This window comes from Thalia democratica, chromosome 7 (genome assembly GCF_965202585.1).
Source record: "Thalia democratica chromosome 7, ktThaDemo2.hap1.1, whole genome shotgun sequence".
Taxonomy (NCBI): domain Eukaryota; kingdom Metazoa; phylum Chordata; class Thaliacea; order Salpida; family Salpidae; genus Thalia; species Thalia democratica.
Genome location: NC_139171.1, coordinates 57907251 through 57919909, shown reverse-complemented (window position 1 = coordinate 57919909; position 12659 = coordinate 57907251). Strand labels below are relative to the sequence as shown.

General features: G+C 26.1%; 1 protein-coding gene across 1 annotated transcript; it reads right to left on the bottom strand.

Moving 5' to 3' along the window:
• Positions 1 to 1317: 1317 nt before the first annotated feature.
• On the bottom strand, positions 1318 to 1992 carry LOC145841660 (kelch-like protein 32). Its single transcript, XM_082949011.1, has one exon. It carries the CDS (start codon positions 1990 to 1992, stop codon positions 1318 to 1320), a length of 675 nt encoding a protein of 224 aa, XP_082805137.1.
• Positions 1993 to 12659: the final 10667 nt, after the last annotated feature.

Genomic DNA, 12659 nt, shown 5'->3' with positions numbered 1-12659 from the left:
TTTGCACACAATGGAAATTGTTTTTATTTACTATTTTTAATAAACAAAATAATATAAATAAAATATTTAATGCTTATATTCTTTTTTTTATATACTTACTTACTGTTAAATGAATAATTTATGTGTCACTAAAAAAAGTACTAGGTTGTTTATCTCTTTTTTTTTTCATGTTTTTGATTTGAAGCAGTGATCTTTTGATTGTTTTAATAAGTTATAAAGGGACTTTAAACGAGATAAATCAAATTGAACCAAATTACTGAAAAATATTTAATTTAAAACATTTTTTTGTTCAGCGGACTAATTATCATGATTTCATCAAAAAAAAAACGTGCCAGCTAACTGCAAATTAATCCTTGGTGTGCCGAAGTTTGCTTTCCCATGATCTTAACCAGTGGCCTTCAAGCTAATCAAATTTTGTGTGCACCAAACAGGAAAAAACAAAACCGGTGCACCCCAAATATAGTTTATGAAAGCGACGCTAGTGGTGGGACTACGTAATCACTTTTACTAACATATTTCCCCCTAAAGCGATATTCTTGAGATATCTTGTGATATAATAATTTATGCTAATCGAATAAATTTTCAATGAACCTACTAGCGGCGCGAATATATCATAACTGATTTATTTTTAATAAGTTTATTAGCATAACGGTTTTCTTTTATATAGCTATTTTCAACATGTTATTGAAATAGGTTTTTTTTTAATTCAAACAAAATTAAATCGTTAATATGTAGAATTAGTACAAAGGCGATGGTTGCAAACGTTAACTTCATTTCTAAAGAGATTTCTTACTGCAAACTTGTAACATATATTAAGAAAAGCAAACGATTAGATTAAAAAACAAAAAGATAGTTCAGTATATTTAGCTTCGAGTTAAAATAAGTTCTGTCTAAGTAATTGTAATAGTTTTACTTATTATGTTCTACACAATTAAGAAACATTAAATCTATGAAAATGAGTTCTTTTAAGAAATGTTTACGAAATGCTTACTATAGACAACAAAATTAAAACAGGTTTCTATAAAAAATTATTTATTTCAAACTTTGTATTAAACTAATTAAAATAAAGTAAAAAAAGAGTAATACGTCTGATCGAAATCAAAATCATCAATAAAATTGTTTAACTACCTAAACAAAAAGTAACTAAATATGAAGTGTTTTATTTATAATAAAGACTTTCAAAAATTTTCTTTAACTCAAATTATTAAACGCAGAGTGCATGTTGAGAACCAATTTAAATTGTTTACCATTTTTTCTCAAACGTTCGCTTTATTATTTATCAATAGAACTTTTTTACACTAAACAAAAATATTAACCTTAATTATTTTCATATAAATAAGGTACTTTCACGCAAGAAAAATGTCGAACATCTTCAATAAGTTTACATGATTCATCTGACCATTCATTCTTATCAGTATCATAAACAAAGATTGGCGATTCACACTTAAAAACAAAAATTTTCTTTCCGATAGAATAAGCTCTAGTTTCAATTTGTTTGTTCAAATTAGGTTCATTGAACAGATCTGGTGATTTAATAGTTATAAAAATTTTAGAAACGTTATCAAAAACTTCACAGGTGTTGTGTCTGTCAGCAATTACAAACAGTTTGCTATAAACAACAACTAAACTGTGATAACTTTTAGCAGTATTCATACTAGACATTGGCGACCATTTATTTGGTAAAACATCATAAGATTCTACAGTTTTTAAATCATATAGGTTATTTTCTTTTCCACCAGAAACCACAATTCGTTCTTCAAAAACCGCACAAGCTGCACTTGACCTTGCCTTGTTCATTTTAGCAACTTCTTTCCAGCTGTAATCGCTTGTATTAAATTGTAAACAAGAGTTAGTTCCATTTCTATCAACATGACCTCCGAAAATAAATAGTTTGTCCATGAATGCACATACACAAAAAGCATCACAATCGTCAAGCACTTCAGCTACTTGACTCCATGTTTTTGAAGCAGGGGAATATTTATCAACAGACATTATCCATTTGTGATTAAAATAACCACGAAAAACATACAGTTCACCTTTTAAATAAACTACTTTTAAAATGTCACGTGTCTTTTCCATTGATGAGTGGGCTTCTAAATCTCCTAGATTATTTACGTCAATGCAACTTACTGTTTTACAAGTATATGGCGAACGTGCATAATTACCTCCACAAACAACTCTAAAAGAATTTTGATTACAATATCTACTTTTATGAGAAACACAGAACGTATTTAAAGAAGAAACATCTTTGCAATGTGGAATTTTTTTCAAAATTTCTACACAATCGTTATGTTTGATAAAATATGTTGAATCATCTAAAAGCTTTTGTATAGTTTCTGTCGATAGCAGATGTAAACGAATTTTTAGCAAAATATCCTTAGCATACTTGCTACGTTCCTCAATGTTGTAGTTTAGCCATCTTTCAGCCACATTAAACACTTCTATTTCTGAAGTGATAAGTAGTTTAGAACTTGCAAGTATTTTTGAAATCGAAGTGTAATCTAGTTGGTTAAAGTTGTCAGTGTCACTTACAATTGTAAAACAAAGTTCTATAAATCTTAGAGTTGTTTTATTGAGACTTGGAAAATTGAAAAGATTAAAAAATTGATAAACAGATGCAGCATTTTTTATTTGTAGCTTTTTAAGAACACTTTTGCAAACTTTACTACTTGCATCTTCATTGAAAGAAAGCTTATTTAATCTTGTTAATGCAATTGAGTTCTGTATATTTTTGTTTTTGTTACCTAAAAAAAATATTTTTGTTACTAAACGAATATAGCTTTTAAACTTGGAGTTAACAACGATCACTATATGTTATTAATCCTTTGGATTGTATATTTATTACATACTTATTACATATAAATGTTTCAATAATGTTAAAGCTAATAATAAGCATCATTCCTAAAAATAAAATTTGAATAAAAATTATTTTATTAATTAAACAGATTAAAATACATATGTCTTGAAGTACTAAAAATTAAACTAGCAGGTTTGGCACTTAACTAAATAAAGTTTCTAGAAATAATAACTAAATTTTTAAAAACTTTTTTTTTTAAAAAGAATAACAATTTTCATCAAATTTTCTTGGTTATGATATTTTATAAGTTTTTTTTTTAATGTTTGTAACTAAAATGATACTAACCTAATTCGCTAACTTTAATTCTTAGTTAGTAAACAATGAGTTTAACTTAAAGAAAAAATAATAACATTAATAATTAAAGTTAAATAAAACATTAACACGTACCAATTACATTAGAATCATTTGAATTGAACAATTCATCATGTTGAAAGCTTTTTGTACCATTTTTTTTGCAAAACTTCAGAATAGCACGCTTTTTGAATTCTGCGATACAGCCAACATTTTCAGAAATCTTATTTGGTTTAAATTTCTTTGTACTGATTATATTTTGACTGTGTTCTATTACCATATTTATTATATTTATCACAAATTGTTTAACGACCTGTAAAAAGCAAAAAAAAAAAGAAATTTATAAAAAAAATTAAAATAGCCAAGCAATTAAATACTATGAAATAAAAGTTTATAAAGTACCAACATTTAATTTTGAACAATGTATCTTACAAGTTAAGTTGCGAGAGAAATTAAAAAACAGTTACTTTTATATATATATATCGTTATTTATTAAAAAGTTATTTAGACATTAGAGCAAAGAACTTGTAGATCATTATGAACCAGGGACGTAGCAAGCTCAAAAAAGTTACAAATCTGCAGAAAAAATATCACGAGTGATGCTAGATAATGTTATAGCGGAACACCTCAACTTGAAATAACTCTAATGTTACTGAATTTTATATTAAAGTATGCAGTTATGTTGAAAATTCAAAAACAAATAAAAACTTGAAGTATGAGTAATAACTGTCTGAATGGAAATTTATAATGCTCTTGAACCCCTATGATTTCTTGAATCTTCTATGTGTTGCCACTTTTGTAAACCAATAAAACCTTTTATTACATTTTAATACAAAAGAAAAATACAATTTAATATTAGAAGTATTGTTGACAAGCTCAAAATTTAGAATTTTTACAAACATTTTTCACAGCTGAAAAAATGTTTGTAAACAAATGTTGCCTTTGTGCGATAAAAATAATAAACTTTACGACTTTAATAAAAAACTAAAGTAATACATTATAATGAAGTTCAACACATTAAATAATACACTTTGTTAATAACAGTTAAATTTTTTTGACATATTCTTAAAATATTTTGTTATTTAAAAAATAATTCTTAAAAATGAGTATATTTTCTATTAAAAGTTATTTGTAGCTTTGGTTGCGTAAAGTTTATACTTGTAAAAAAGAATTCAACATATTTTAAATAAAAGTTAACTTTAAGATAAATTATACAGTAATCTTCCTTTATTCTACAAACATATGTTTCTGTGTGTCAACGAATCAACACACTTCAACTGGGTTGTTAATAGGAAAGTTAACTAGTTAAATGAGTTAAATGAGTTATCTTTCCTATTAACAACCCAGTTGAAGTGTGTTGATTCGTTGACACACAGAAACATATGTTGGTAGAATAAAGGAAGATTACTGTATAATTTGTTTTTATTTATATTCCAGTGAAGTTACTTTACTAGGATCTTTTATTAGCAAACAATTAAAACTATATTTTGAACAGTAACTTTAAGATAGTTATAATATAAGAATTAACATTGAAAAACTATGAACAAAACGTTATCTTGAAAGTACCACAGATGTTTTTGTGTTAAAACTTTATTCCGACTAACGGAGTTTCACTACTCTCAAACTAATTTATGAACAGATCTAAGGAGTCTCAAAAAATCTCTAAGAATAGAATAGAATTTTACATATTTAACCTCATGAGTTTTTAACTTTAACTAAGTTTGAAAATAAACCTGAAAACAGCTGAATTCGTTAAAATCTACACATAGTGTAACAAGTTTACAGTAGTACATTAATATAAACTAAAAAAACTAATTATAAAATGTAAAGCTAACTGAAATATACTAAAAGCACTAATTTAATTTTAAAACTTTTTTTTTAAGACATTTTAAACAAAATTAAAATTTAAACAATTTTTAGCAACAGCCTACCATCTGACCAAAACAAATTCGAGGATATTTTTCTTGAATTTTCCTTAACATATTATAAGTCTTTAAAAGTGAAGCATAACAATAAAAAATATATTTATATATTTACAATATATATACAATATGTATTTACAATTTACTTATAATATAAGAAATTATTGTTTTTCTTTGTAAAAAAAGATCATTTTCCTATATTTTTGCAAAATGATATATTTAAAAACATTTTCCTGAAATAACTAGAACCTTTTCATCAACCAAAGACTTTTCGATTGTAAGTACACCTCATACAAATAACCCGGTATTGCTTATTCTGCTTCGTAACCTGCTTGTTAACCTTTTAAACAAGAAAACTTCTTTTCAGCATCGGCAGTTGACAAATGCGTTGTATTAATAATATTTATTAATTACATTTTCATTGATTACACTATCTAAACTAGGGTTTTCCAAACATTTTTTTCAAATGGCCCCTTTTAGAGAATTTAAATAAGCTATTGCCTCCTTCAACAAGATTACTCCAAAAACTACCATTAAAATCACTTGATACGTTTTTTTGTTCTTCATCAAAAGCTTGAGAATATCTAGTGTAAGTTTGAAGTTATGACCTAATGGGCTCCCTTTAGCCCCTTTGCTGCTCATAGCCTGCAGAGTATATGTCATGGTCCCCTAAGGGGCCGATTGGCTTATTTTCGAAAACCCTGATTTAAACCTTCTTCCTTGAATTTTTTCTAAAAATTTTACATTGCTTCTTAAGACAAGCTATCTTTTTAGTAAAATATTTCAAGTTTAAGCCTAAGCTTACAAATTATAGTTGAAGAATAAACTTTATTAAAATTAATAAAAATCTAACTCTACTAAAATTCAGAAAAAAACTAATAAAAATAATTTCTAAACATCTATATGGTACTATATGAACTGTCTCAACATTTTCGAATGTTTTTCTCTGACTCAACTAAAATTTTACTATCAACCTCACTTACTGTTTCCTGAATGTGAGTTGGAAAGTCACAAACTTCACTGCATTAAGAAAACTCTTTAAATTCTCTAAAGCAATTGTTCACGGAACTTACTGTAGATCTAATACTTTGTAAACTCAAAATAATCAACTTTACATGGGAAACAAAATTGAAATAATTTAAAAACCAAAAAAGATTGAACTTCTTAGCCAAAAACAAGTTTTTTCTTACTTTGCTTTTGGTAGATACTTACTAAAAACAAATCGTTGTACTCCCTGAAAAGAGTAACTCACTGTAAATTTTAGATATATATACTAAATAATTTAACTTAGTATTAGATCCTGCTAATAAACTTCCTTCTCTCTATTTTTTTTAACTGTTTTTATTCGGATGAAATTTCTTTAATATTTGCAAAAAAAAATCATTTTGCTGACATGATTTCTTTATGACTAACTTCATTAGATAGCAATGACAATGTATGTAGTAAGCCTTTCTAGATACATTCTTAATTCTAGTCTGAACTCATATTTACTTTCCTTTCATTAACTATGTTCCATCATAAGTTTGAGCTATAAGTTTTTTCTGATTTTCCTATAGCACAATTTAAGCTGCTTTAAAATGTATTTGGAAATACCCTCTGCATTTATAGATTATGAACAAAAATAACCCTAAAAGTTCTCAAAAATCTAAACTGATAATTTCCTGTTCTTAAAAACAATAACTAGCTGAGTATGATCACTTTTATCAGTATTTAATCTGCTATAAATGCTAAATGTAAGCCTGACTTATTTAAAAAATAACTTGCCTCCATTAAACCTATATATCTAAAATTTGTTTGGATGTCTAGGAAGTTACCTTACAAATTGATTTTAAGGTACTGTTTAAACGGGCTTTAAGTAACGGGCTATTATCTGCCAAGAGTTCTAACATTTCTAAAATTACCCCCTTTTTTACAGAAAAATTCCTTCATTATCTACCCTAAATGGTAACTCATGATATCCCAAAAAAACATAATTTTTACAACATACTTTAGAACTTTTAAATTCTCCTTTACTTTTAAATAACAATTTAATATTGCTCTGAGAAAATCCTATACTTTTCTCTATACCTGATTAAAATAAAAGATTGGGGTTGATAAAAAATAAAATACTTATTTTGCCCTTAAAACTCCTATCTTCTCTCATCCTCACAGCAATACAACTAATACTAGTTAAACCAGTCCCCACAAGTTTACTTCTAGCACCTTTAGTAAATAATAAACATAGAAAACATTGTGAAGAATTATCCAATCTACTTGAACAATACCAACATTTTTTTTAAAATATTTTTTCTTAAAATTTTATTTAGTTTTTACAAAAACAAACTTTTTGTTATTTTATAAAATATTTTTCATGTTTTAGTAATTTGAGCTTACTAAAGATGTACATACCATTAACTTTTAAAATTTGTCTTTTTTGTCCGAGCTTTTTTTTGACTTTTTGTATTCCATTCTTAAAAGTTTATATATTCAAAAATAAAGAAAATAATAGCATCACTAGGTAAATTTGTTTTTATCAGCCACAGGTATTTAATCAAGCAAAATTAAATTCAGTGAGACTATTTGATTCAAATTTAATGTGGAAAGTTGAGTGTACTGTAAACCTCATATACTTTAAAAATTCAACATGTTGCATATTTTCATTCCTTGTTTTTCTTTGATTGTTTTATATGACACAAATAAATTCAAATTTTCAAAAATATTAATAATTTTTTGAGTTGAAACAAACACTTCAATAGTACACGAATTTCTCTCACTTTTACTTTCAATTCTTAGACAGATTCTGTAAGGTATGGTTGGAGCTACTAGTCATAATCACATACTTACTTATTTGAATGCTATCTAATAAATACTAGATTGCTACTTTGTATAAATAATAAATATGACAAGACAGTATTTCAAAGTATCTATTATAAAAAGATGACTAAAAGGCACTATTTTGAAAACCATACTTTACAAGTGTAAGTTACTTTAATGAACAAAATGGAGGAAATAAAACTTAAGAACACTTAAAGTTTAACTAAAAAATATTTTTGAAGCCTTAATTAGTGTGAGAGATATATATAAAAATTAAGAACTCTAGAACCATTAAATGTTAATTAAATAATAATTTTTATACGTAAACCTTAAAAAATATGCATTATTTGCTTTATACCATAGGTCTAATTTTTAGTCTCTAGGCAAATTACAACAACTCTATTTCATAGTAGTGATAAAGATGCAACTAAATGGAACAGGTAAACCTGGTATTCCATTACAATTCCTATCTAAACTAACTAAAAACAGAAAGTTGTGACTACTTTAACTAATTGATAAACAAAACTAATAGAGAGTATAAATTAATCTTCATGCATACTATTTTCAAGATTTTATGAATTTTATTACAGTTAATAAATTTGAACAATGTACTTTTTGTGTTTTTTGTCTCATCACGTTCACAAAAACTTTTATAAATATATTTTTTACTTTCAACAATACAGTATTTACTACTATCTACACCTTAGTTTCCTAGTTTTTGTGATTACTTGGCACAGAACTGTTTATCAAGAAGTTTTTATAAAGAAAACAAGCATTTGTTCAGCATTCGAAAATATATTTCTCTGCTGTCTCTGATGATGCTTAGACAACATCAATTTAGTTTGGTAAAATAGTCGAAGTAAAAACAATTCTTAGCTGTTGAAGAGTGAAACAAGTCAGTTTATTATTAAGTTTATTAACCTGTATCTCAAAGTTTTCATTATTACTGTTTTTTAAAAATAAATTTTTATATATCAACTGATAAAACAATTAATATGCAAAAAAATAAGTGCACAAAATTAGTTATTAGGCATCTTTGTCGTTCGATCAAATTGTACAAAGAAGTACTTAGGAGAATGTATAAACATTAAAACTCAATAAGACAAACACAATATCTAATAATGAGCCAACTCTGACCATACAAATAAAACACAAAAAAAAAATTGATATAAAACTAAAAAGTCAAATTACGATATTAATTATTATTTATAAAACTAGAAAAAACGTTCACTAAGTATCAAGCAGTATAAATTGTAAGTATTGAAATTACATAGGATGTGCAAAAAGGGTCTATAAAGTATTATTAACAAATTTGAACAGTGTTGCATCTATTGTCATATGGTAAACTAAAACAAAGTTTAACAATTTTACAGTTTGTCCTTGACAAGACATTAATGAATGTTGTATGGTCGAGAGGTGTTTGAAACAGACACAAATAAGTTTATCGGACTAAAAGAAAGAGACAATATTTATTGTTTTTACAAGTAATCTAATTTTAATATGATGTGTATCGTTAGCAGTGATTAATTTGGACAGTTATGATATAATAGAAATCCGGTGATATATTTGTATTTTATAAATGTTGAAAAATATCGAACTAATAACAATTTATCGAATTTTAGAAATTCATTTCTTATGTTTGATCAAAAAATACCAGCTAGTAAAAATGATTTAACGTTTAGGGATTTTGTTAAGAGCCAAAAAGTTGATCAGCACCCTTTTCAAACCTGTGACCTGTGTTGACCCAAGTGATAAAATGACAGAAGATCAGATAACTTCAAAGCAAGTGAGCAGCCACAATATGACTGAAAAAAAGAACACCTCAGGTAAAGGCACTTTGTCTACTTTAAAACATGAAGTGAGTTTAAACAAAGACATTTAAAAAAACCTGCTGAGGTTGCACCTTGCAAAGAGTGTAAACCTATTAGAAAAAAAACCTTAAAACTTTTAATGTGAATAATCAAGTACCTGCTTTTACTTCAAGAGAACTGGCAGAAAAAAAGACTGTTAGAATTTGAATGACTACAAACGTAAACAATTGCATGGAAAGGTTTGTTTAAAATTATCGAGAAGTATTGTTTAACTTCTAAAAAAATGTTTCAAAAACTATTTATTTAGTCTATTTAATTCTTATCACTAAACAACTTAGTATTTATCTTGCAATAGATAGTAACCATAGTTATTATTAAATTAATTTTTCAGTTTATTGGTTCATACTGCCGAACAAAAAATATAGAAAAAGATCAGGTATGTTTTAGTTACGGCTGTCGTTTCATTAAAAAAACTGATACACCAAAATTTTTAGGGTTAATAAATGGAGATGTGATTGAAGTTAAATCTTGGTTATCTACAACATTAATTTGAATATAAACCTTAAAATCTTTATAAGATAAACATAAGTTATGTAGAAATACTTAATTAATCATATTTAATTCTAGTCGTTTATATATTTGTAATTGATTGTTGAGCACATGTTACCTTATTTATAATGAGATAATTTATATTTTATAACAACAGAAATATTATCACTGATCAAAAAAGTCTCAAAAGTTAGATGTAAAAGAAAAGTCTCTTTACTTCAACTTACTAGCTTAAAGAGTTAAACATCTGAAGCAGTTGATGAAGATAAAAAATCCAATATTAAAAATAGTTTAAATAAATCTGTTTTAGTGGATGATAGCTTTGCGGACTCTTCAACAGAATTTCGCTTAAAACGTATTGCTAAAAAAAGAAGCTAAGCTATTACCCCTGAAGGTATCAACCCTAACCAGGCTCAGTTTGTTACAACCTAACTAATCAAAACTTACTTACCTTCAAGTTTTTTACTTTACATACAAAAAGAAAAAAAACTCAATAATGATAGTAAATCATTATCTAAAATCTTCTACACCAAAAATTTAATTATAATTTTATTTTATTAAATTATTCTATTAGCATACTATTTTAGACTGATGGATGATTTCTGTAAAATCAGATGTCTTGAAAAAGAAAAAGTTTGCTTTATGTAAATGGTTAGGGAGTACTTAAAATAATAAAACCAAAGTTTATTGTACATAATACAAAATTCTTCTTTTTCAAGACCTCTGATTTTACAGAAATCATCCATCAATCTAAAATAATATGCTAATAGAATATTTTTATAAAACAAAATTAGAATTAAACATTATCAATTAAGTATTTCTACATTATTTCTACATTAAGTATTGTTAAGGTTTATATTTAATTTAATGTTGTAGTTAACCAAGCTATTTTTCATTGAAAGAAAAGGTCAATAAACTTTACATAAATGGCATCGTTTAGAGGTCTAAATGTCCAGGTGACCTGGATACCCAATATATCGGAGAAACGGAGCGACAGCTGTTCGTCAGAATTAGAGAACATACAAAACCTACAAATAATGCAGAACTTTCACATATAGAACAATGTAAAATCTGTCAAAATCATAATGATATTTTTAATTGTTTTGAGGTAATTAATTTTTGTAAAAATTGAAATGTTTTACATGCAGTAGAGGCTTTTATCATTAAAAAAATTAAATCTAAACTTAATCACCAACTAGGTCCTGATAAAGGATCTAGAACTACACTTGACATTTTTAAATAGTTTATTTTTGCTCTAATTATCTTTATTTGTTTTTATGATTAATTTGATTAGTTTTATATTGTTGCTTCTTTAGTTTACTCGTATTTTGTTTGATTAATTAGTTTTTGTGAGTATTTATTACGTTTTGAAAAGGAAACTAGTTAAATTTTGAAAGAATTGCTTAATAAACTGTTTAAATGAAAAAAAATTGCTAAAAGCAATTAATTGGTACTAAAATCATGTAAACATATTTCGCTATACTTCGTTGTTTGTTATGGTGTAATTTCACAATTTAATACTTTCAGGGTATTTAAAGACAAGTTTAAAAACCAAATTGTTGCTGACAAAAGCCACTAAGTGAAACAAAAAAAAAAACGATAAAAACTTATTCCTACAAGTTCAGAGCAATTGAACAGTCAGGCAGATAGTCTAGAAAATAAAATAGCAGTTGACTGCAGCAAGGACACACTTTTAAATAATGCTCCAATAAATCAGGGTTTTGATAAGGCCGTGTTTGCAAACGTCAAAAGCTTTCTAGATGATATTTATTTAAATGACGAACACATTGTTAATAACTGCAATGATAATGTTAATTGCTTAGTGAACAAATCACAGTCAAATGTTGTAAATGTAAATTCTTCAGAACCAAAGTTGTTGAACAAGTTTGCAAGTGAAAATGAAAATTTGAAATATAAAATAGATACTAGTAACACTTTGGAAAGGTTACTTTGATACACTTTTAACATTAAGTTGTTAAAAAATCAAACTTTAGTAGGACTAAAATTTAAATTTTTTATTTTTAACTGCAGGTTATTTACGAACTACTGCAAAATAAAAAAAAATAATTAAGATTATGAGAGTTTTCAATTTCAAGGTCGTTAAATTTTAGATAGAGACACGCCAAATTCTGTTGGATTGAAGCAAGGCGATAAAATAGATGTATTTGATAAGTAAATTAATGTTTTTCTAATTCAAAAGTGTTTAATTTGATAATTTTGGTAACCTTTTATAGCAATATCTGTAGTCTTAAGTAAGTTAGTTATGTTGTTCAGAATTTGTGATTTTAAACTTAAATTAATTATATAATAATGACAGAATTAGAAAGTTTGAGTTGTTTGAGAACAATTAATATTCTGTTAATCGTTAAGAATATGCTAATTTTAATTTAAGTAATTCTAAAATTTATACTGTTACTGAACAAAATCTTTCTAAAA